Source organism: Pelodiscus sinensis, chromosome 8 (genome assembly GCF_049634645.1).
Source record: "Pelodiscus sinensis isolate JC-2024 chromosome 8, ASM4963464v1, whole genome shotgun sequence".
NCBI classification, from domain to species: Eukaryota; Metazoa; Chordata; order Testudines; family Trionychidae; genus Pelodiscus; species Pelodiscus sinensis.
The window spans coordinates 17,650,508-17,676,703 of record NC_134718.1 but is presented as its reverse complement, the minus strand read 5'-3'; the positions used below and the strand labels follow the sequence as shown (position 1 = coordinate 17,676,703).

Below are 26,196 nucleotides of genomic sequence, written 5' to 3'. Positions count from 1 at the left end.
GAAGAAGTTTAGGAGAGGGTTTCCTGGTTCTGTCCTGGGTAAGAACATAAGAACAGCCATATTTGGGTTAGACCAAAGGGGTCCATCTAGCTCAGTATCCTGTCTGCTGACAGTGGCCAATACCAGATGCCCCAGAGGTAGGGATCACAACAGGTAGTCCGCACGTGATCCCTCTCCTATCATCCACCTCCAGAGAAACTGAGGCTAGGGATACCATTCCTACCCATCCTGGATAATAGCCATTGATGGACCTAACCTCCATGAATCTATCTAGCTCTTTTTTGAACCCTGTTAAAGTTCTAGCCTTCACTGAATCCTCTAGCAAGGAGTTCCACAGGTTACTATGCGCTGAGTGAAAGAAACCTTCCTTTTGTTTGTTTTAAACTTGCTGTCTACTAATTTCATTTGGTGACACCTAGTTCTTATATTGTGGAAATAAGTAAATAACTTTTCTTTATTCATTTTTCCATACCGTCATGATTTAATAGACCTCTATCATATCCCCCCGTAGGCTCCTCTATTCCAAGCTGAAAAATCCTAGTCTTTTTAATCTCTCTTCATATGAGACCTGTTCCAGCCCCCTAATCATTTTTGTTGCCCTTTTCTGAACCTTTTACAATGCCAATATATCTTTTTTGAGATTAGGCCACCACATCTATACGCAGTATTCAAGATGTGGGCGTACCATGGTTTTATATAGAGGCAATAAGATATTTTCTGTCTTTTTCTCTATCTCTTTTTTAACGACTCCTAACATTCTATTTGCTTTTTTGACTGCCACTTCCACAGTGATACCAAGAGCTCTCTCTTGAGAAGTTGTAGTCCCCATCATATTGTATGTATAGTTGGGATTATTTTTTCCAATGTGAATTATTTTACATTTATCAACATTAAATTTCATTTGCTATTTTGTTTCCCAATTACTTAGTTTGGTGAGATCTTTTTGAAGCTCTTCACAGTCTGCTTTGGTCTTAACTATCTTGAGGAGTTTGATATCCTCTGCAAATGTTTCCGCCTCACTGTTTACTCCTTTCTCTAGATCATTTATAAATAAGTTGAATAACATGGGTCCCAGGACAGACCTATGGGGGACCCCACTAGTTACCTCTCTCCATTCTGAAAACTTAACATTTATTCCTAGCCTTTGTTTCCTCTCTTTTAACCAGTTATTAATCCACAAAAGGACCTTCCCTCTTACCCCATGACAAGTTACCTTTTTAAGAGCCTTTGGTAAGGGACCTTGTCAAAGGCTTTCTGGAAATCTAAGTATACCATATCCACTGGATCCCACTTTTCCACACGTTTGTTGACCCCCCTCAAAGAACTCTAGCAGATTAGTAAGACATGACTTCCTTTACAAAAACCATGTTGACTTCCCCCAACAAATTATATTCATCCACATGTCTGACAGTTTTATACTTTTACTATAGTTTCAACTAATTTGCTCGGTACTGATGTTAGACTTACCAGACTGTAATTGGCAGGGATCGCCTCTAGAGCCCTTTTTAAATATTGGCGTCACATTAGCTATCTTCCAGTCATTACGTACGAAAGCTGATTTAAAGGATAGGTTACAAACCACAGTTAATAGTTCCTCAATTACCCATTTGAGTTCTTTTAGAACTCTTTGGTGAATGCCATCTGTTTGGTGAATGCCATCTGGTCTTGGTGACTTGTTACTGTTAAGTTTATCAATTTGTTCCAAAACGTCTAATGACACCTCAATCTGGGACAATTCCTCAGATTTATCACCTAAAAAGAATGGTGCAGGTTTGGGAATCTCCTTGATATCCTCAGCCATGAAGACTGAAGCAAAGAATTCATTTAGCTTCTCCACAATGACTTTATTTTCTTTGAGTGCTCCTTCAGCATCGTCCAAGTGCTCCACTGGTTGTTTAGCTGGCTTTCTGCTTCTGATTTATAAAAAGGCGGACCGCAGGTATTATGTCCCACATAAGGGTAAAAAATTTCTGTTCACTCACCCACCACCGAATTCACTGGTAGTGGATACGGCTCAGCTGAGGAATAAGAAAACGGTTCTACACAGTCCGACAAGGACAATAAGAGACTTGACTCACTTGGAAGAAAGTGTATGCATCAGCTACGCTACAAATGAGAGTAGCCAACTACGCCACACTTCTCAGCAAATATGATTTTAATAGTTATGCAAATTTTAACACCTTTATTGATGATATACTAGACAATAAGAAGGTTCAATTCAGAGCAGTTGACTCAGAGGATCAGGCAATATCATGCACAGCACTTCAGGCTACCTTGGACGCAGCTGATATGGCTACGAGAACAACAGCCACGGCAGTTGTCACGTGGCAAGCCTCCTGGTTTTCGTCACCCTTCCCTCAAAAAATCCAACCGTCAGTGGAAGACCTGCCGTTTGAGGGAGAGAAGCTATTCTCATCAAAAACAAATGAGATCCTCCACTCAGTGAAAGACTCCAGGGCAACCTTAAGCTTGCTGGGGATTCAGACACCTGTAACAAGGAAAAAACGGTACCTATATCAACAATACCAGACGCCAAGATACCCACAACCTACATATCGCTACCAAAGGCAAGATCACCTGCCATATCAGCAACGTGGCTGTAGTAGACAACAGCGTTGATGGCCCCAAACTAATACCTCCAACTGCCCACCCAAACCAAATAAGAAAATTTGAGCCGTTCATCGAGAGATCAAAAACCATACTACATCCTCCAGAGCTCCCAAATACTACCAAATCCTTCGCTTACTGCCTGCTACCATTTCTTGACAAATGGCACATCATCACATCTGACAAGTGCGAAATAGAGACACATCTTAACAAGTCCCTACAACAAGAAAGGCACATATTAACGAGTGGACTCATTTTGCGTATTGGGCGGCCTCCTGCAATATATCACTGCAGGATGCCCCACTCCCTACAATCCTCGATTACCTACTGCATCTCAAGCAATTGCAACTTTCCTTGAGCTTGATCAGAGTCCATCTGGCAGTATAACAAACTTTCACACACCAGACGATGACACCACAGTGTTTGCGCATACTGTAACTAAGCGCTTCCTAAAAGGCCCACAGGCCCTCTACCCAGACATTAACGCTCCTCAGGAACCATGGGATCTACAACTGGTACTGACGACACTCATGAAACCTCAATTCGAACCCATGGCCACATGCTCTTTACCCCACCTAACCCTAAAAATGGCATTCCTAGTCACAATAACGTCGGCACGTAGAGTAGTTGAGATGGCCACCCTAATGGTGGATCCACTGTTTGCCATCTTTTTTAAGGACAAAGTTTCTCTATGACTGCACCCTAAGTTTTTACCAAAGGTGCGCTCCCTCTTTCACTTAAACCAAATGACACAATTACCTGAATTCTTCCCAAAGTCTCACACCGGCCAACGCCTTCGAGGCACAGATGCATACCCTTGATGTCCGAAAGGTGCTCTCTTTCTACATCCACAGAATAAAATCCTTCAGATTGTCTCCACAACTCTTCATTTCCATTGCTGACTGCAACAAGGGAAGTCACATATCAGTCCAAAGATTATCTCATTGGATTTCCGACTGCATCACCCTGTGCTGCTCACTCAACCGCTTACCATCACCTACCTCAATCTGGGCACACTCAACTAGAGCGATCCCCACATCAGTCACTTACCCGAGGAAGGTTCCCATGATGACACACGCGTTGCTGTTACATGAGCATCAGAACACATCTTTGCGAAGCACTATGCACTTTCCTCTGGGCCTCTTCATTACACAAAAACCATATTGCAAAAAGCTTACCTGTCCGATCCAAAGTCCCTACCTCTTTAACACAAATTGCTTTGCAGTCACCTATTGTGGAGCTCCCCCAGGAACGTCTCTCGAAGAAGAGGAGGAGGTTACTCACCTTGCTGTAACTAACGTTCTTTGAGATGAGTGTGCCTGGGGTGCTCTACCACCCTCCCTTCTTCCCCTCTACTTCGGGAGGGGGGAGCCTTTCTCCTGCGCTGGGTCCCAGATAGAGAAGGAACTGAAGGGAGGGTGGCCATACATGCACAATGGTGCCGGGAGTGTGGGGGACCGCGCACATGTGCCGCCTGGATGCACTGCTATCAAAAATCTGCTCTGAGGCACTGGGACAGAACTACACCTACTGTGGAGAACCCCCAGGGATGCTCATCTTGAACGTCAGTTACAGCAAGGTGAGTAACCTCCTCTTAAGACACCGTGGCACTTTTTTGCTTCTCTTACTGTGTTTTTTAATTTGGGGTATACATTTAAGTTGGGCCTCTATTATGGTATCCTTGAAAAGTTTCTATGCAGCTTGCAGAGACTTTACTTTTGTCACTGTACCTTTTAATTTCTGTTTAACCAACTTCTTCATTTTTGTGTAGTTCCTCTTTCTGAAATTAAATGCCACAGTGTTGGGCTGCTGAGGTGGTTTTCCCATCACTGGTGGACCAGTTATATTTACCTCTTGAACCAGATCCTGCGTTCCATTTAGGACTAAATCAAGAATAGCTTCTCCCTTTGTGGGTTCCAGAACCAGCTGCTCCAAGAAGCAGTCATTTAAGGTATCAAGAAATACTCTGAGTCCAGTCCTGAGGTGATGTGTACCCAATCAATATGGGGATAGTTTAAAATCCCCCACTATTATCAAGTTTTTTAATTTGATAACCTCTCTCACCTCCCTTAGTATTTCATAGTTGCTATCACTGTCCTGATTAGGTGGTCAATAATATATCCCTACTGCTATATTCTTATTATTGGAGCATGGAATTACTATCCATAGAGAGTCTGTGAAACGTTTTGGCTCATTTAAGATTTTTACTTCATTTGATTCTACATTTTCTTTCACATATAGTGCCATTCCCCCACCAGCACAACCTGTTCGATCCTTCCAATATATTTTCTACCCTGGTATGACTGTGTCCCTTTGATTGTCGTCATTCCACCAAGTTTCTGTGATGCCTATTATATCAATATCCTCCGTTAAATCTCTGTTGATCTGAGGAAGTGGGTCTGGCCCACGAAAGCTCATCATCTAATAAACCATCTTGTTAGTCTTTAAAGTGCTACATAGTCCTGTATTTTGTTTCAGCTACACCAGACTAACACGGCTACATCTCTATCTCCGTTAAATCTAGGCGCTCTAGTTCACCGATTTTACTACTTAGACTTCTAGCATTTGTATAAATACCAGCCTCTTATTCCCTCACACACACAGTCCCCTATATAGAAGGAGGCAAGTCTCCCCACTCCACATGATCCACAAACTGCTTTTTGCTTCTTCGGTGGAGAACTAGGGATGGTGGTGTAAAGGGGCAATAACCCCTTTCCTGTCAGTCTGCTGGACAAGCCACCTTTGCAATCAAATGCGGACAACGGACCACCTTCATCAAGCTTGACATAGGGCTTAACATTCAGTGAGGGCAAAGTGGCTCAGTCCTGCTAATTGCATTTCTAAATGCAAGTGGGCAAACGAGAGGCTGAACAGAATGGATCTCGCACATTTATTTATCTTAACATAAGAACATAAGAACGGCCGTACTGGGTCAGACCAAAGGTCCATGTAGCCCAGTATCCTGTCTACCAACAGTGGCCAGCACCAGGTGCCCCAGAGAGGGTGGACCAAAGACAATGATCAAGCGATTTGTCTCCTGCCATCCCTCTCCAGCCTCTGACAGACAGCCTGACAGCTAATAGCCTTTTATGGACCTAACCTCCATGAATTTATCCAGCTTCTCTTTAAACTCCATTATAGTCCTAGCCTTCACAGCCTCCTCTGGCAAGGAGTTCCACAGGTTGACAACACGCTGTGTGAAGAAGAACTTCCTTTTATTAGTTTTAAATCTGCTACCCATTAATTTCATTTGGTGTCCTCTAGTTCTTCTATTATGGGAACTAATAAATAACTTTTCTTTATCAGCCCTCTCCACACCACTCATGATTTTATAGACCTCTATCATATCCCCCCTCAGTCTCCTCTTTTCTAAACTGAAAAGTCCCAGTCTCTTTAGCCTCTCCTCATAAGGGACCCATTCCAAACCCCTAATCATTTTAGTTGCCCTTTTCTGAACCCTTTCCAAGGCCAAAACATCTTTTTTGAGGTGAGGAGACCACATCTGTACACAGTATTCAAGATGTGGGCGTACCATAGTTTTATACAGGGGCAGTAAGATGTTCTGGGTCTTATTTTCTATCCCTTTCCTAATAATTCCTAGCATCCTATTTGCCTTTTTGACCGCCGCTGCACACTGTGTGGAAGTTTTCAGAGAACTGTCCACGATAACTCCAAGATCTCTTTCCTGATTTGTCGTAGCCAAATTAGCCCCCATCATACTGTACGTATAGTTGGGGTTATTTTTCCGATGTGCATTACTTTACACTTATCCACATTAAATTTCATTTGCCATTTTGTTGCCCAATCACTCAGTTTGGTGAGATCTTCTTGGAGTCCCTCACAGTCTGCTTCTGTCTTGACTATCCTAAACAGTTTGGTATCATCTGCAAACTTTACTACCTCACTGCTTACCCCTTTCTCCAGATCATTTATGAATAAGTTGAAAAGAATTGGTCCCAGGACTGACCCTTGGGGTACACCACTAGTTACCCCTCTAAAGGATGTAAAGATGTTTGCCTATTCTGTAATCACCTAGGACATTTTTTCTACTAGGTTGATTTTGCAAACCGTTTTGTTGGAGGTGGTGTCACTGGTGCAGGACTGGTACAAGAAGAAATTCGTTTTTTAATCAATCCAGAGCTGATTGTATCTCGGCTCATCACTGAAGTCCTGGACCACAATGAATGTCTTATAATCACAGGTTAGTCTTTGTTAACTCTCCGCAGAACGTGTCAAATACTTATCTTTGTATTAAATGTGGAATCAGCGTGATGCCAAGAGATTTCAATTGACATCTCTAACAGCTTAGAGGCTCAAACCACTGTTTATGATGATTAATACACACTGATTTATTATTCGTGCTGTGTTTCTTTTGGATCACAAAACTGAGATGAAAAATATTGCAAATGTCTCTTAGCTTGTTTTTTACCATCTGTATTGCTAAGCAAATTTTAAAAGTGTCCTTTGTACCTAGCTCCTAGTTTTCACACTCACTGCAATTCTGTTAGTTGATATTTATCTTTGTAGGCAGGTCTCAAATAAGTAATTATAGTGCTAAGAGATTAATTGCCTAGTTATGTTCCAGTATGAGTTGATGCTAAAAATCCCACTGACTTCAGATAACTCAGTAACAGACTTTGTAGTAAAAGCAAAGCAAGAGACTCTGAATCTAGTGATCTGATTGTAAATTCCACTTAGGGTTTGTTATAACTTAGCTATAATACCTACATTAATATTCATTCTAGTTAATGTCACAGTTTACTATGGGTTTCTTGATATTGAAGTTAATAGCTATAAAGCTTATTGGAGATGTCTAATCTGCACAGTTATGTACAGAATATTCACTATCCTCACATTTTAGTAAGTCACAAGTCCAGTGTGAAATCTGAAATAGCTTCTTTTTGAGGTAGTCTCATTTTTGGTTATGTTAGTGTTGTGGTCAAGAATAGAGACTAGCTATTAATCAGGACGGTTCCATTATTAACGTAACTAGGAGATACATAGGATTAACTGATATGTCAATCGTTCACAACTCGCGTGCTTTGCATATTAATCCTTTCTCTTTATAGTGAAATTGTGACATTTATCCTGAATGAATCCAAAGCAACTCTATCTTTAAAAGTGCTCCACTCACTTTATCTGTTGTTTGAAGTGCTGCCACATAAGGGGTTTAAAAATGACAGGTGTTTTAATCTTTGCAGTGTTGTTTTAATAACATATAGCAAGGAATACTTATGAAGAACACAATATGAATACATAAGTAGATTTAACACTACACAGGATTATCATTTTCCATATATGTATTGGCCAAGACATCAAGGATAAAAGGAGAATATTTACACTTAATTTAAGGTCTTGGTTCCTTCTGAAGTCATTGGAATGGCTCCTATTGACTTTGCAAAGGAGGTAGAGTACGCCCTTAGACGTGGACTAAAATAAAATACAATCAAACTTTATAATTAACTGATAGGAAAGATCAAGCTATCAGCAACCTGAAATATTTTCCCTATTACTATTTCTTTCTTTGTGGCCTAATCACAGATTTCTTAATCTGTCACTGTATGTGAGAGAGCAGTGGAAATGAACTAATAGCTTGCAGTGTTTTTAATTTTGTTAAGTTTGAATGTGGTTTGAAAATATTCCAGTTAACTTTCCATTTCAAGTTTTTAAAATGGTGGTATAGTGCACGTATATTAAAAAAACAAATTGACCATTTCCAGAGAAAAAGCCAATATATATCATAGAATATTTTTGTGAACGAGTTACTAAAAAGTGGGTAACAGCAGGCTGACAAGGGAAATAAAACTCATTTATTACACACATCTCTGGAGACTCCTAAACAGTCTCCATGGCTATTTTTTAAGATTTAACTAAAGAGTGCTGCAAAGACGAGTCAGTAAGTAAAAGCAACAATCAGTCACCATTAGCAGATACTTCTGTTTTGTTGGAAAACTGTGTGTTTTTTTTTTTTTAAATTCCTTCCTGGAATCAGCTACATTTAACCTGATTACAGTGGGAGATTGAAAACTCAAGTCTGAAGAAGGAAACTGACTTACAGTAACCACAAAAAAGGAAAAAAATCAATCAACACAAAAGACCAGAAGAAGGCAAGGCAGTCCAAAAAGTCCCTTTCAGACTGTTGATTTTGCAAGTTATTTAGAAAGAATATGCTCAGGATCTGCACAGTGCCTGGAATATGTTATTTTGAGGCTGCCTACAGAAATGTGCAATCTCCTACACCTTTTCCAATTTGAAATTTACTGTTACTCTTGTTAATATCACTTCTAGCACCAAACCAGGATGGATTAAATTGGGCTTCTGAGCTCCACAGAGTTGAAAGGTGACTGAGCTAGGGCTTTAGGTTATGTAGGGTCACCTTCAATAATCATATGCTCAACTGACTGCTTGAATGGATTGCATCACTGGAAAGTAGACCCAGAGTTCAGGAATAGAAGATGAGTCTGTCAGGGATCTGGGAAGAAGGGAAGAATTTCTTTTGGGCAAAGAGGGGATCAAAATTGGTATGAGGGATGTATATTTTATGGGATCCTGCATCCCTTCAATTTTATTTCAGACCAGAGTTAAACAGTAATTTAAAAATTGTTTTATCAGTTTATAAATACATCTGTGATGACATTTCAGCCATACAGTTAACTAAAATCGTTCTCAGTAGTTAACTCTTGAGAGCTAACCCTAATTGTCCTGTCTTTAAGTGTTAAAACCATAGACAGTGGGTCCTAGAGGGCCTCCAGAAATGCTAGGGTAGGAGGAGGTAAGTTGGCAGGAGGCCAGGAGTGCCAGTGGAAACAAGAGTGTGGGCTTTTGAATTGAAAGCAGTAGCCTTCCTGTTCTGTGATCAGAGAAGCCTGGGAGGACATGAAATGAGCCAGGCATGGAGAACCCAACAACATTCATGCCTAGGGAAGAACTAAATTTTGAAACTACAGATATGTGAGTAGAACAGGGAATGTTTAGTCAGATGTGATCAGGTTTTCTTCTTTATTTGGGGGGTTTGTTGGAATTCTCTGTGTTGAGCATACCCCCCATACACTGTAACTTTCCAAACTGAATCCCAGGAAAGCAATGTTCTGTGTTTTGAATGCTTTCTTTTTAGTTGCTCTGTAACACCTAGCAATCAACTAATGTTTCACCCAAGAGTGTTCTCTGTTTTTGTTTTAAAAGGGTGATTTTTATTAACCGTGATCGAATTCCTGTACCCTAGAAGGCAGGAGGTTCTGTGCACTTGCCTAAGACTGACTGCAAAGCCGAACTACTAAGATAAAATGACCCTCCCTCTGGAGAGAGATTTAACAGAGTTTGAGGGTACCTCACAGGAAGGAATTCCCAAGTGTGCCTGCTTTGGTTTCCAAAGGGGTTTTTGCATTTGGGTGGTGGCAGCACTATCAGTCCAGGGAATCTGTGACTTTGAGGGGTTTTTAACGCAAGCCTTTAGCAGCAGGGTATTTTAAAGTCTCTTGCACCCACTTTCCACACTCAGTGCCAGAGTAGGGAACATTCTTGACAACATCTATGCACATATTTGATGAAACGCTCTAAAAGAACACTTAATTAAAGAATATACTTATACAAAAGATACTGTTTAATACAGTATCAATTGTGCAGGTTCTCTTGTATTCTGAATGTTTGTTTTGTTGTTCATTTTATATTTGATTACCTTATATATGGTTGTATCAGTAAGCAAATATCTTTGAGTATAGTTCATGTGGCATTATACGTTTGTTGTAAGATGACATTTGTTTGAGGTTCTCAGTCACAAGCCTTGTATAAGGTACTAAAAATATTAAAGCATTGAATAACTCCCCCTCTGGAAAGGGTTAGATGTTCCTGGTTAAGATTACTAAAAGGGATGGTAAAGAAAGTCCCCTCCAAGGGAATTCTACATCTGTGGGTGCAGTAAACAAAGATTTTGGGGCAGCTAGCAACCTTCAAAAATGCAAGCATTTGTTAGTAAGGTCAAACAACCATGACTTTTTTCATTCAGACAGTATTCTCCCATTTTTTAAATCCACTTTACTTTATTATAGTGCCGTCTAATTAATATATGTGATGTGATGTTCTGCTCCCTTAATGGAAATGGCCATTTCATCATCCTCATTTGTTCCCTGGCTTTTTTCCATCTTGGGTCTTAGGCAAGTCTTCCCTGTATGCTACTATCTTCCTGATAAATTATATTTTTCTATGATGCATCTTGATGCAATGGCCTAATGGATGTAACTATGCTACTCAAATTTGCAGAAAAGGCTGAGAAATTGGAAAGAAATTAAATTTGTTCTGATTGTACAACATCTGGTTGAGATCATCACTGTAATGAATATAAAACTGGTCATGCAAATGGACAAGTTCTTCAATACACACAGAATTGTCTGCCTAGAGAAATATTATTAGGGAGTGCTGGAGATTCCAGTGAGATATTTCTGCTGTAGGCTGTATACCACTATTGCAGCTGACAGATTGATTTCCTCGTGAACAAGGCCTGATGCTCTGAATTCAGCCTTTTTATCATGTGGGACCAAGTATGTTCAACAATGTATAAACAGGCTGCTTATTCTGCTGTTTCACTGGATACCAGTGGTACTAAATTGCCTCCCGTAGAGGGTATGATGTTCCAGCCTCTTCAAATTCAGACAATATGGGAAAGAGAAGGTGGGGCAGTGCCGCTTTTCTCCTCCTTTGTAGTTCAGTAATATAATTTACATGGCTAGACTGTAAGCATAGTAAGATCCTGAGTCCTTATGTTCTTTCTAATAACATACAGTTCTTTTTAGAATCATGTCCCAGAGGCTCTAGCATATGGCAAGAATAGTTTTTCTCAACTTCTGTAATTCACAGAAGTACTAGAGAGGATATGTTCTGCCACTTTGTTGTATCTATGCTTCCTCCTTTTATAAGCACCAGTCTCCTCTTATTTCATGGCTTGTCCTCTGAACCTTGGCACTTTGTCTATGTATTTTATTTGGGGGCCTTTTTGCTCTCATTTTCTTGGTGGTTTTCTGTTTTGTGAATGGTAAATTGTCCTCCTGCATTTCTCTACTTGTTTTTTTCCCTGTATTTCTGCATTGGGCTATTGTGTCTACTTTCATTTTAATTTAGATGTTGGAAAAGCTAATCAATAAACCAAAATATATGGTAGAAGATAAAGGAGTCTCTGAAATTCTCCAGAAATGTCTGCAGATCTGATTCTTTTTCCAACCTCGGTTTATAACACTGCAAGTCACAGGCAAGGCTGCTACCTGTCAGATGATCATTTCTGCCTGATATCTTTCCAGGCTTTCATTTATGAAAATCAATGGTTTTCATCAATGCTGGATTTCTAGAATGCGAGTTTAAATTTTGGGTGATTTCTGTGACCCTCTTAATGATTAATTTATCTTCATGAGCTGGTTGTCAGAAGTTGTACTTTAGTAAAAGCAAATGAAAGGTATTAGTTTTATTTTGTTAAAGAATTGTTTTACACTGATTAAACTATCCTAGATGGTATAGTTTCTCATTTTTTGATAACCCTGGGCTTTGCTTCTAACTGCTATACTTAAAGGGAACATTTTCTTAAAGTTTAAATTTCTTAAGCTGTACCAAGAGAGAACTTAATAGCTCACATTTGCTTTTCTCATTGTGCAGACGTTTTCCCCAGGCACGTCAAAAAATATGAATTTTAAGAAAGTCAGGAACAGCCTGTATTGAAAGCTGTTAGTCTGTATATTTCAAAGTAAGATTTTATTTTGTATTTAATATGTTATAAACTGCACACAGCTATGTATGGCTGTGTGCATTTGTGGGCATATGAATAACTGAATGCTCTGTCTATGCCAGATTCTCTTAGCATTTTTCATAGAATCTCAGGGCTCGAAGAGACCTCAGAAGGTCATCAAGTCCAGCCCCCTGCCCAAAGCAGGACCAACCCCAACTAAATCATCCCAGCCAGGGCTTTGTCAAGCTGAGACTTAAAAACTTATGGTAAGTAGATAGGATATGTCGACACGTCAGTGTAAGCCTAGGTTTAATGGGACTTGAGTTAGCTGGCCTGTGGGGAAAACACCTAGACCTGTGCCTCTACACTTATTCTTCAGCCAGAATTAAGACTTTCTAATCCAGGTTTGGCATCCACATTGCAGTATGTACACCTGTATCCCAGAAGCCTCGTGACTTCCTGAATTGTGGCCTCTAGTCCTTTGAGCATGATGCACTATGGGAAAACTTTACTGCCCATTCTGCATCTTACAAGATGTTTGACTAGCCCAGCACAGTCTGCCACAGAGTAATTTTTAGTCTGTGTGTTCTCATCTAAGAGCCAGCAACATGGAAGGAGATGCCTTTTGAGGAATTTCTCTTGCTTGCACTTTCATTTATGTATCAGGAAATGGGCAAAGCTTCCACGAGGGATGTGTGGACATTTTGGCAGCATTTTCAGACCACAACAGATACTTGATGGATTGCTTGATGTAGGAGGGGCAATATCCTGGCATGGCAGACTCGCGCACCTTATACTGCTCAGTACACTTGGCATAACTGCTGATGCTCCCTATGTAGACTGCTGCGTCTAGTACAGGGCCACAAGCACAGACTGTAGGGATCACACTGTAATGCAGACCTGGGATGACCAGTTGTAGGTCCAGTGGTTTTTCCCCCCAACCCTCCAGCATAAGGACACTCAGGAGGTTACCCTGGCCAGTCCAGAAGCAGGTCACTATGATTGTCTGGAATCTGGCTACTCTAGACTGCTACTGGTCTATTGCCAGCCAATTTGGTGTTGGAAAGTTAACTGTGGATGAAGTGGTGGCAGTGGTTTCTGAGGTAATCAGGCATGTGTTTACCCCAAGGGGGCAGGAATTAAAGATATTCCTGAGAACACTGATAGCTTTGAGAATATGGGTTTCCTAACTGCACCAGGGCTGTTGATGGGACTCCTGTACCCATAGTGTCTTCATCAAGGAATGCATCAGTACATAAACCAGAAAGGGGACTTCCTTTGTTATGCATGCACTCTCTCTTCTATGCTGTCACTGACCTACTGCTGGCAACCACGCAGTGTAGACAAGGAAGCCATTGAATGCTAAAGGAGCAAAAACAGGACTGAAGTAGATTGGGATGGGAGAGTAAGGAGAAGGAAACTGGAAATTAGAGGGGGGAGAGACTAGGAGCTCAGTTGTGGAGGGCACACTGGGACTGGTTAGACAAGGATTCTGGGACTGATAGCCAGTGGAGGAAATGGGGGGGGGGGAAGGACTGGGAACCAGTGGGGGAACACTGAGGTGGGAGAAGCGGGAGACTTCTGGCTGGCTAAAGAAGGGACTGGATTAAGAACCCAACAAAGAAATACGGGGGAGCAGAGACAGATCTAACCAAGTGCATGGATGTTGGGAAAGGACTGCGACTAACTTGGCAAAGAAGCTGGGAGACAAGAAGTCAGGGAATAGATGGGAAAGGAAACAGATTGAATGAAAAGACTGGGATTGAGAGCCAGGGTAAGGGAAGATGGATCAGATGAAGAGCCACGGAGAGGGGAGAGTGGTACTGACTGGATAAGGAGACTGGGAACAAGGAGTTGGGATGGTGGGGGCACGGAGACAGGACATTGGAAGGGGAAGTGACTGGCGACATGGGAGAAGAGATTGGGACTTGAAAAAGGACCCTGGAAGGGAAGACTACTAGTGGCTAGGCAAAGAGAGAGGGACTGTGAGAAGCCCAAGGAATAGGAACTGGATAGAAAAGGATAGTGGGACTTGGACAAGGAGCCAGGGATAGGAAAGCGATAGGAATAGGGTTGGACAGCAGGGGTCAAGCTTGGGGGAACTCCAGTACACAGGATATACTCCCCTTCATGGGCGTCTGGTGGCTCCGTCTTCCCAGACTGCCAGCCTGGTCACACCCACACTCTGCACCCAGAGCACCTACTGTAGGCGTTCCGGGGGCGGACTGTTGCTGAACCCAGCCTCCCCGTGCTCCTAGCTGGGCAGGCTGGAACCACCCCTTCTCCTTCCCTAGTGCTCTGGGAGCCGCACTGCACACATACTCCACTTCTCTCTTTTCCTCTCCCCGGTGCTCCAGAGAACCTGGGAAGTGCTCGGTGTGCTGCTGCATCTCCTCTCCGCAGGGTGTGGGGCCTCAGCAATCGGGGCGGTGCTGTACTTGGGGCTGGCGTCCTGCCTCCCTCGGCCCCAGCTGCACCAACCACCCATGCAGGGGCAGGTGACAGTTTTGCAGGGCCCCAGGCAGCGTAATTCCGCGGGGCCCCACCTTTGCCATGGCGCATGCGCAGTTACGTCATGCGCATGCGCAGCGGCGCCACAGCACAAGCACGGGGCTTTGTGAAGCGCGGGGCCCGGGGCGGCCACCCCGTTCGCCCTGCCCTATATCCGCCCCTGCACCCATGCACCCTTTGAAGGTGAATAAAGGTTGTGTCATGAAGGAGGCTGTGGTATGGAAGACCCCTGCCTCATTTGTTGCAGAAATTGAAAGGTAACAATGAGACAGGATTTCAGGGAGGGAAAAAAGAGGGTCTAATGGGTTTAACCCAGGGATGGGTAATAATTTTTGATGAGGGACCATTCCAGATGCACTTTTACCTGATATTAATGGGGGAGGAGCGGGGTTGAGGATGGATGTTGGATGCAGAAGAGAATTTGGAGTAAAGTATTCAGGTGCAGGGAGTGGAATCTGAGAGTTTGCATGAAAGGAGGAGTTGTGACCTGGTGTAGGGTCCTGGAGGGAGTATGGGTGCAGGAGAGGATTTTGAACAGGAAGAGAGATGTAGGAGGGGATGCAGAGTCTGGAAATGAAGGGGAGCATGATCTGGAGGCATGGGGACACATTATACACTGTTAACACTCCACCAGTGCATTGCCAGTTGATGACCTTCAGAGTGCAAGTGGGGTTATGGACATGGTGGGAATAGCAGTCAGGGGTCTCTGAGGTAAAACAGCCCTAGACCAGACATATTGATTTTAAGCTGAACAGTCTGGATGCCCAGGACTCCTGTTGGGATTATGAAGCTCTGCACCATGCCTGGAACAGGGCAATAATAACTGCTTAATAGTGGCTCTTGCACCTTCATTCATTTTTTAGGCTTTCTTTCGGAGAAATTTAAATTGCCCTGTGACAATATACTCCTCTTTTAAAATCCCATTTCCCTCCTCTTACTGTGTATCCTTCCTTAAGATTGTCATTCCTGTCTTGGAGTGAATGGTGGTTAATACAGTGTAATTATATTCTGAATTGTGGAGTATTTTATTGTTGCAGTATGTGTGTGTGTGAACTTGTTTCAGTGTCTGTGCATCTGTGAACCTGTTGCCTACATAGCTCCTGGTTTGAATGAATTAATAATTCATGTCATGTTAAAGAGTTGAACTATGTACTACTGGGTTTTCATATGCAATATTTAGATGTATAAATATACATGTAAACATTGTCATATTATGACTTTTCCCTGCCATTTCCCTTGCTTTGCTGACTCGTGGTATTTCAAAAATGTCTGAACTGAATTGCTAGATGAAAGAGGAACTCTTTTTTTCTAACAACGCAAACCTTCTTAAGAAATGATTGGCATGGAATTTCTGACCTTTCACCAATATAGATTAGAAATCCTTGTCAGATGTCTAAAATTCAGGAAGCTGTTTTTGCTTGTCTGAAAGAACAATGAACTATTCTGTGCCCATCCCAGAGAAAAACAACAGAGATCATGCAACCTTTTTTCTGGTTCTTCTGTGTACATCAAGCATGTCAGCCTCTTTCCTTTACAATTAGGCTATCAGGGCATTACAGCAATGCTAACCAGACACATCTCTCAAGCTTTTCTCTCTACTCAATTTTGCAAACCGATTTTCTTTGTTTCTAAAACAAAAAAATCTATCTGGGTAAGGAAAAATAGATTATTTATTGGAAAAATTTGGTGTTGGATTAACTCATGTCCTTTGATTCTCCTCCCTTCCCCCAAATTAACTTTCTACTCCCAAACTCTGCATCCTAAGCCTTTACCAAGGTGTCTTTCCTGATTAGTTTCACTCTGGACTGGGGAGGTTGAGAACTACATGTATGTTACAACTTGTGGACACAGGTAAGAGAGACCTGTGGTTGTGATTGCCTGTGCTGGACACTTAATATCCTCTCTTGAAAAGACTCTCATTAATTTTCAGTTTGCCCTGTAATGATCGTGTGTAGCTTCCATTAAACATTAACATAAATTGCACATATATTCAGAGGCGTAAAGATTCCTTGGAGGGAGACATTGTATTAAGAAAAACATCAGCAAATTGTGTAATATGATGAATGGTTTATTTCAGGTAGTGAGCAATACAGTGAATATACAGGCTATGCAGAAACATACCGATGGGCAAGAAGCCATGAAGATGATACCCTAAGGTAATACATTTAGCATTGAGCAGTTGAGATCATTATACAATTTAAGTTTAGCCTTTATTTTTGAAAAATGGAGTAAGGAAACTATCCTGAACATTGAACTGCAGCTCTTGGGCACTTTTTAGCTTCTCTTTTACAGATCTGACTAATTGGGTTTTTAAGAACTGCTATAAAACATGTAGGGTCTTTGTTATAGATAAGCTCCATGTATTCTATGGCATGACCATTTGCTACAGAGTCTATTATTTCAGACAGGGTAGTTTAGGTAATGTCTCTTATGGTTCCAAAGAAAACCTTTCAAAGAGCAACCAAGTGTCTTCCTGAGACTGTACAGCTTGCTATGGTGATGCTCTTACCTCCTCCGTGTAAGAGTTAACCTGCTGAATGAGTTATATAGCCTGAGTAATACTTCGGTTCTTAGAATTGTTTCTTTGACAAGATATAACTGATACACACGTTTTGCTGTCCTCCTTTTCCCAATGTAGGGATGAATGGCAGAGGCGCTGCACTGAAATTGTTGCTATCGATGCATTTCACTTCAGACGTTTCCTTGATCAGTTTGTTCCTGAGAAAATCAGAAGAGAACTCAACAAGGCCAGTAAATTCTAAGGTCCATTATTTACAGCCATTTCATTAATGGTGGAAATATGTTTCCCAATAATCCTTGCAGCATCAGCAACGCCTTTGAAGGGGACATTTTGTTTAATTGCTGTACCATTTCATAATAGGCATACTTCATATTTTGCAATAGTAAGATTAAAGTCTAAGCATGCCAGATAGAATGCTTGTTGGTTAATGGTTTCTGTCTTGGCATACATTTTTTAATTTTCTAAATAGAAACTAATAGGTCTGTCCAAATCTTCCCAATATTTTTTTAATGATTCTAAGGCCAGTACTAAGAAGTTACCACTACCAGTATTTCCTGTAATTTGTATTTTATGATTGGTTAGCTAGAATGAATCAAGTCTACCTTATTATTTAAAATAAATAAATAAATAAAGGCCTCATATTTCTATAGATTGATGGTTAACAACACCCTTCCCTGCTGGCAGTTTCTAATTGATGATCAAACTCTAGACTAACTTTTTTCCATCTAAATGAGTATCCAACTTAAGTTTCTATTTTCAGCCAGAAACTGGAGAGGGAGTTCTCTTGCATTATTATGGATCAGCTGCTAGCCCCATCTGGAAACCAACTAAACATTGAATTCTGATGATACTGTATAGTCTTGATATACTTTTCCAGTTGCAGGTTTTGCATTAATTTCTATGCCTTTTAATTAATCTTTAGCAGATTTACACATGTACTGTATAGGCCCAACTGTGAAAGGTACTGGGAAACTTGTTGCTATTTTACATCAGTGGTACAGGCAGTCCCCGGGTTACATGGATCCGACTTACATTGGATCCCTACTTACAAATGGGGTGAGGCAACCCCACACTAGCTGCTTCCCCCCAGCAGACCAGGGAGACGCGAAGCTAGCACCCCCCCCCCCCCCCCAGCAGACCAAGGAGACGCGGAGCGGCTTTTCTCAGCAGACACCTCAGCTTGAGAATAAAGGACTGAAGTAAGTGAGGTGTGGGAGAATAAAACTGAGCTCTGGAGTAATGTTTGGCTAGAGTTTCCCCTACAATATGTACCAGTTCCGACTTACATACAAATTCAACTTAAGAACAAACCTACAGTCCCTATCTTGTACGTAACCCGGGGACTGCCTGTAATTGAATAATTCAGCAACTTTCAGGGTCAGGAATTTACTATATATATGTAAGTAAATTCAAGCAAGTGAGGGCCACCTTTTCATTAATTTTTCATCTAAAAAGGATATCACTTAAGGTAATTTTTTTCTGAAAATGATATTCTCCAATCAAGACTTAATTGTACTTTAAAAACCAGTGTTTCCTGTATAAAGTAACATATATCACGTTATTCCATCACTGATGGTAATGAAATAAGTCCTGAAAATGGCAGTAAATGAGTTTAGTAAACTTCAGTGACAGTTTAATTGGAAAACTAAATCGCCTACTTCCAATGCATTTGCGGTCAGAGTAAAGTTATCAATCATATAGATAGATGCATATCCTTTAATATATTAGGATAGATTTATGCATTTTCTTCTGTTTAGAATGCCTTTTAGGCAGCAATTCAACATGAATTGGTTAATCATAACTGAGGATAATGTTAAGCCAACTGTTGAGTGAAATGCATTTTACATTTCATTAAGTAAGGTAAACTTAAGTATAAGGGGCAATGCTAGACTAAATCGTATTTGAAATGACCATGCCTTCTGAAGACATCATATCACTTGTCTACATTGGTTTTCAGTCATAGTTTATTTAAACTGAGAGAGTCAATTTTGGGTGCGGTGGGAAAACAAACAAAAAGTGTTACCATTTCTTCTTATCCAATATATAGTATGATTTAATTATAGTATAGTATTTAATTATAGTATGATTTAATTAATTAGACCATTTATTCAGAGGCACAGCTTTTTTATTTAGGTAATCAAATACCTGTTTATGCAAGAATGGCATCCCATCATAGGATAGAGATCACTATTCATTGACTCTGGTAGTTCTGTTATATTTCTGTTATTAAGCCTTAGAAATGATTCACACACATTTCATGGACTGATTTTATTTTTCAAAAGAATCTTATCTTATAAGTTAGTATTGCATCTCCTTTTTAAGCTGCACTTATTTCAGTGGGGCCAGATGTTAGTTATCAGTTAATTTTCCCAAGAGGCAGTTTGTTGGGATTAACAACTACTCCTAGTGTTGAAAATATTAATATTATTTGAAATTATTAATATGGGAGATCATCAAACCCCATTTTTTTACAGCATTTCTTTATTTGCTGATTAGGATTTTTTCCGCTCATTAGACACAAGCTATAAAGCAAATATATTATGTTTAACTACATTTAACATGACTATAACTCTTTGGTTTCAAAGCCAGCTGTACACCTGATTTAACCAATCCCTGAAAAAACTGATTTTCTGACATCAGCTGTTTAGAATTCTAAGGCAACCATTGTGCCTGATTTCAGTAGTACAACTTGCAAATACACAATGTAAGAAATGTAATAGTAAGTCGGTACAAAGGTCTTAGGGATGTGAAGGGTTAACCTGTCAGAGCAGCTTTCTGCCTGCTGTGGATAGGGGGCTGCCTGTGATAGTGGAAGCTGCTCCAGTCCCACTGTCTGACCTGCCCTTTAATTGGTTAACCGGTTAAACATCATATTTAACTGGTTAATCAATTAAATGGGATTTTACATTTCTTAAAGGTGTTATCATCATAAGTCCCTTGAGAATAGTGCTAGTTGTTAATAGTCTATCCCTGGTGATATTTTATAGCTTAATAATCAAGATGCAACTTGATGTTTTTAATTTCCAGCAGATTATCACTTATTGTTGAGTAATTTGAGAAATTTTATGACCAAGGCAACTCCACCCTTATATTGGTCCTTTAAAGGATCATTGTAGAGCATTAAGAGGTCTGCGGATCCACTCGAAGAAACCTGCTAACTGGCTGCTCCAGTTTGTTATTTTACTGGCTCCCATTGGCTCCAGTTTGCAGCCAAGGGGAACCACGGATTTCTCAGAGTGGATCCATGGACCACCTTGAGAAACACTGCTCTAGGCACTCTCAGCTTTGCTGCTTTTGGAGCTCTTCTGTCTGCTGTTAAATAGGATACAGAGAGAATATAAAGGCATTTTCCATGTATTTTCTCTGTGTACTTCAAAAATACATCTCAGTCCTTCCAGCAAATAAATACAGGGACAAAATGGCTGTCTTGTTCCAAAACAGATCCAGTACTTTCATTTGATTTATTTTCCACACAGCTATGTAATGGTTTGCTAGGTGCTGTCATTTTTCACTAACCTGCTTAAGTCATTGAGCGCACCAATATTTCTGACTTTAAAAAGCCACATGCATCTGATGGAACAAGTAATTTGTGAACTCTTGTGTAAGCTCTCTGTTGTAAATCTTGAATAATGATGTACAGGCAAATTATAACTAAAATATCTGTCAGATTTTACAGATTGGGGGGGGGGGGGTGTAAAAAAACAGGTTTACTAATCCATACCAGACAGTATGTTCAATAAATGTTTATGCCTTTGTAAAAATTTCATGGAGAGATTTGCCCTTTTTCCCCCTGGGTCTTTTGTAGAAGCATTTTTCTTTATCCAAGGTTTGTGAGTGACTGAGAGATTATTTTTCCACCACCCCTAGCTTAATATTATATAAGACCAGTATTTTAAGATGGCTTTGTGTATTTTATTCTCAGTTTCAGGGCTTTAAAGAACATGGAGCAGATTTGTCCTGCTGTTACATAATGGTCTCATAATATTCCATGTATGGATCAGTGATCAGTCTTTCTATTTTCACTTCACAAGCAATCACAAAAATGTCTCATTACATTTAATTTAGTGCTGGGAAATTTTGTCTCCCTGTCTTGTAAGGTCATTCTGTTTACTTGCCTCAGATGAGTTTCGTTTGTTTTTCATTGTTGAGGTAACTTGCCAATCACAAGTTGATCATGTTCTTTAACTTCTGATTGTTTAACTGGTAAGAATTGATTTTAAACCTTTATGAGAAACAATTGGGTGGTCAAAAGACACAAACAACCTTAAAAAAGAAAAAGGACAATATTTTTATTAACTGAACAGCACTGGCATATGAGAGGGGCAAAGTAAGAAAAGATTCTTCCATTTTAAACCAGTAACTAGTCTAACTTTTAATTTTATGAAGCAGACCATTTGTTGTTTTTTAATTTTATGAAAGCTAGAAGTGCTTCTTTATTCTTGAAAGGTGACAATTATGCAGAGTCTTGGGAGCAGGAGGTGCACAGGGTTACTATAAATGCCTGTCTTAGGAGCAGGCCTGCCAATGGGGAGTGGGAGAAGCTGCCTCGGGGTCCGGTGATTCAAAGGAGCCTGGGGCTCCCGGCTGTCTCTGCTGTTACTGTGGTGGTGACCAAGGCACAGGCTCTTTAAATCACTGCTGGAGCACTGAGCAGCACACTCCAGATGGCACCTGGGGGGACGGGGCACGGTCCGGGCAGCACTGAAGGCCAGCTGCCCTGGCCCTGCCCCTTCTGCTAGCAAAGATCCAGGCCCCTCCTCCCTTGCCCATGGATCCAGCGAGTCTGTCGGTTCACCTACCTAGGATGGAAGCCCTCTACCTAATGTGGTTCAGGACAGTGGTCACCAACCAGTAGATTGGGATCTACCGGTAAATCTTGAAGCTTCTGACAGGTGATCCTGACTGGTTTGGCTGGGAAGCTATCAAGTGCTGGCACTTCAGTTGCCCCTCGATCCATTGTTGTGCTGCTCCTGCCCTCCCCCCCGGGAGCCTCCTGCTTGCTGTGCAGGGTGTGGGAGGGAGAAGGGGAGATGCTGATGTCAGGGTGTCCCTCCTCCCCCCACTCCTGTACCCCATCTCCATACAGAGAGATGGGGATGGAGGAAGCTTGGCAGTGCAAATCTCTATCACTCTCACACACTGTGAGAATGACAGAGGCACACAAACACACACTGCCCTTCCTCTCATCTCCTGACCCAACACATGCCTGGGAGGAGTTACTACTTGCAAAGTGGGTTATTTTTAGTGTTTGACTGGTCTGTGCATTTCGTAACTTTCATTTCTCTCTTACATTTAAATTTAATTCTTTGAGTAGTGAGTTCTAAAATGCCGAACCTGCCATGACTGGAGTCATTATCCCTGTGGTAATTGCTGCTCCTAGAAGTGGCTGCATGTCCTTGCAGCCCCTGAAAAAGGCAGAGCAGGGGGTCTCCACATGCTGTCCTTGCCTGCAGCTCCTATTGATCAATAATGGAGAACCGTGGCCAGTAGGAACTGTGGGGTTGGTGCCTATAGATATGGGGCAGCACATGGAGCCATGGCTGTACATGCCAGCTGCTTTCAGGAGTGCTGCTGGGCCAGGGCAGGAGTAAGCCTGCCTTACATCCACTGTTCCACCACCTGGAAGCCGTTTCAGTTAAATGGTGACCAGCCAGAGCCTGCATCCTGAACCTTCTACACCCAACCTCCTGCCCTCCTCCCCCTGTACTCAAACACCTCCTGGACCCCAATCACCCACCCTGGGCTAAGCCTCCAGCCCCACCCACACTCCAAACCCCTTGGCCCAAGACCACAGCCTGGACCCCTACCCCAGCCTGGTGCAAGTGAGTGATGATGGGGGAAGAAGGGGGATGGAGTGAGTAGGGGGAGGCCTCAGAAAAGGGGTGGAGGAGGGGCAGGGCCTCCAACAAGGGGAACGAAGGAGGGCAAGGATATTTTGGCTTAAATAGATCTTACATTCACTCACATTGAAAGAGTGATCTTATGGTTAAAAAGGTTGGAGACCACTGGGTTCAGGAGGTAGGGTTGCCAGATGGTTTCAACAAAAATACCGGACACACTTGACATGCCATCACAATCTATATTACATCTTATTTATATATTTTCTCATTTATATTTTCTCAGTTTGTTTCCCGAACAGAAAGCTCAAATATGGACTGTCTGGTTCAAAACCAGACACCTGGCCACCCTGTAAGGAGGTAGTGTGTAATGGCGCTGTACTGCTTTCAGATGAGACAGAAAAAGTAGGCCCTGACCAGTATGGTAATTTAAAGCGACTGTAGCATTTCCATGCAAGCAGGGTTAATCCCAATGCCTCAGCCACATTCAGATTAAGAAATGATTTCCTATTTACCTAAAATATGCCCTCCAGTTTCAACTGAATACAAGTATCCCCTTTCTATGCTAAACTGTAGCATAGTGTAGTTGTTTCACCTGAAATGTGTCAAGTGGATCAAGCTAGCTTTTCACTATAGTACACGTTACATTTAAATGGATAAAGTGCCTTAGGCTCTTATAGAATTAAAGACATTGTTTTTCACCTATTCTTGGGATTCTGTTTCAAGCACAGAGGACTCCTTACTCCTCATTAGCGTGGAGAAATTACTAGGATTTTGTTGTCCTGTCTAATTTTCATTTTAAATATTTCCATTGCCTATCGTTGCTCATTTGCCAATAAACTAGTGTGTTAACTTTTGTTTTTAAGCCAGCCTGAAGTTACACTGAATTTTAGGTTATTAGAAAAACAGCAGCATAAAAATGCAGATTCCTGTTATCTAACAATAAGTTTAAGAATAGATCATCAGAACTGGTGTCAAAATCTCTTCTGCTGATGTGCCTTTTATCTACCTGCAGGCATACTGTGGCTTCGCTAGACCTGCTGTTTCCCCTCAGCATCTTTCAGCAGTAGCCACAGGAAACTGGGGATGTGGTGCCTTCGGAGGAGATTCCAGATTGAAAGGTAAATAATGGCAGTGTTTTATGGACAGAATGAATCAAATGTCAAGTTGCAGAATTTTTTCAATTTTAAGTGCTCGGGCACTTTGGTTTGCAAGAAAATATTTTTTTATTCTGCCCTCTTTAAATGTCCCAAAAATTGAAAGAGTTTTTATAGCAAACTGCTAGCCAAGGGCTGAAGTAGTACTAAAACCATCTGTAATACTAATCTAAAAAGGAACACGCTAGTTCTGAAATTCGTGTGTGTTGTACATTACAGTGGAAAGAGGACATAATACTTCTTTGACAGGCAAGGTTAAATGAAATGGGAATAAGAGCCAAGAATTTGAGTTTTAAAGTAGTTGCTGCAACTGGCTTGGGGCCAAACTTTGAGCCTGATCTTAAGTGGACATTTATTTATGGGCCTACAAAGCTGTCTTAATTACCTACTTGTACTCACAATTCAGGTATAGTGCTTTGATAGCTAAATGACCTAAAATGCAGGTGCAAATCATTGTAGTTGCAAAATAATGTCTGCAGTTATTTGCCACCTCAGTTTACAACTACAGTTTGCCTTGCTTTCAGGTTCTTCTGTCTGATACAGTGTTATTCTTATTCATGTTTAGCCATTGTATATTTGCAATGGTTTTTTTTTTTTTTACAGAAAAAAAGCATTAAGCAGACTCCTAATTTGAGCAAAACAGGGTTGATGCCTGCCCATCTACCCCCACAAGGATTAATGTCTGTGTACCACTCTGAAGATGTAAAATATAAATTATGATAGTGAAGATTGTTGGCTACTAACAATAAGTTGCATTCTAGGAGAACTTATGCCCCATTTTCTCCCTTGAGTGCATCAGTTCCCAATGCAACATATTCAACATCATTCTCAGGAAAGGACAGTACAGTTCCTTTGAAGCGTCTATAAATGCCTCCTGCTCTCTGCCTTCTGAAAAATCAAAGTGTATGGTTGGGATCCCTAGACTCTTGAATTTCTTCTTCCTTGCAACCCAGATCCCTTGATTTCTCTTGTTCAGTCCTTAATCAAGGCATTCAGCCTGCAGGAGACCCCAAAGTCCTGGATTAATTTTGAACTACTTCCCACTTTGTGGTTATCTACAAATCAAGCACTTATTCAAATCTTGGATTGGTAGACCCCAAATCTAATTCTGCATAGGTATAATTTAACATAATGTAAATCTTAACAGAAATTTACCTATTTTCCTGCTTTTATTGCTTGATGTTTGGGGTGATAAAAATATTTTCAAAAGTTAGTTTTGTAGCTCAGACCTAGTGACTATTTTAGTTGGTTATATTAGAAACTAAATGTAAGCATCATGATCTTCGGACTGCCAGCTTCATTAATTTTCTTTTCGAATGTGTGTTACTTAATGAGAGCCTATTTTTACTCTGCTTACTGACTTTGACAGCTGTTTTTTGTTTTCCATTAAATAAAATGAATTACCAAAGTCAGGTCGTCATTACAAAGAGCCAAATCTACTGCAGTCTGTGATCACATTTGGACAGTTCGAGTTAGTGAATTTTATTCCAATTAAAACATTTACAGGCAGACCCCGGGTTACGTACAAGATAGGGACTGTAGGTTTGTTCTTAAGTTGAATCTGTATGTAAGTCGGAACTGGCGTCCAGATTCAGCCGCTGCTGAAACTGACCGCCAGTTCTGACTTACATACAGAATCAACTTAAGAACCCCAAGCGTCCCCAAGTCAGCTGCTGCTGAAACTGATCAGCAGCTGATTCCAGGAAGCCCGGGGCAGAGCAACTCTGCCTCGGGCTTCCTGTAGTCAGCGCTGGTCAGTTTCAGCAGCAGCTGACTTGGGGACACCTGGGGCAGAGCAGCTAGGGTGCTGCTGGGTTGCTCCAGTAGCGCCGCTCCTCGGCGCTACTGGACCAACCC

The 26,196-nt window shown here is 41.3% G+C and overlaps 1 protein-coding gene across 4 annotated transcripts in view; it reads left to right on the top strand.

Annotated features, from left to right (window-relative positions):
• Positions 1 to 26,196, top strand: part of PARG (poly(ADP-ribose) glycohydrolase) — a 139,932-nt gene that overhangs the window by 105,720 nt on the left and 8,016 nt on the right. For 3 of the 4 annotated variants that reach the window (XM_025189658.2, XM_014578622.3, XM_006112396.4), the window contains exons 13-16: positions 6,661 to 6,808; positions 16,902 to 16,980; positions 17,463 to 17,571; positions 24,198 to 24,303. In XM_025189658.2, coding sequence (XP_025045443.2) covers positions 6,661 to 6,808; positions 16,902 to 16,980; positions 17,463 to 17,571; positions 24,198 to 24,303 — 442 coding nt within the window. Of the gene's footprint in view, positions 1 to 6,660; positions 6,809 to 12,243; positions 13,811 to 16,901; positions 16,981 to 17,462; positions 17,572 to 24,197; positions 24,304 to 26,196 lie in introns of those variants that run through there. The other variant, XM_075934810.1, reaches the window with a different exon arrangement.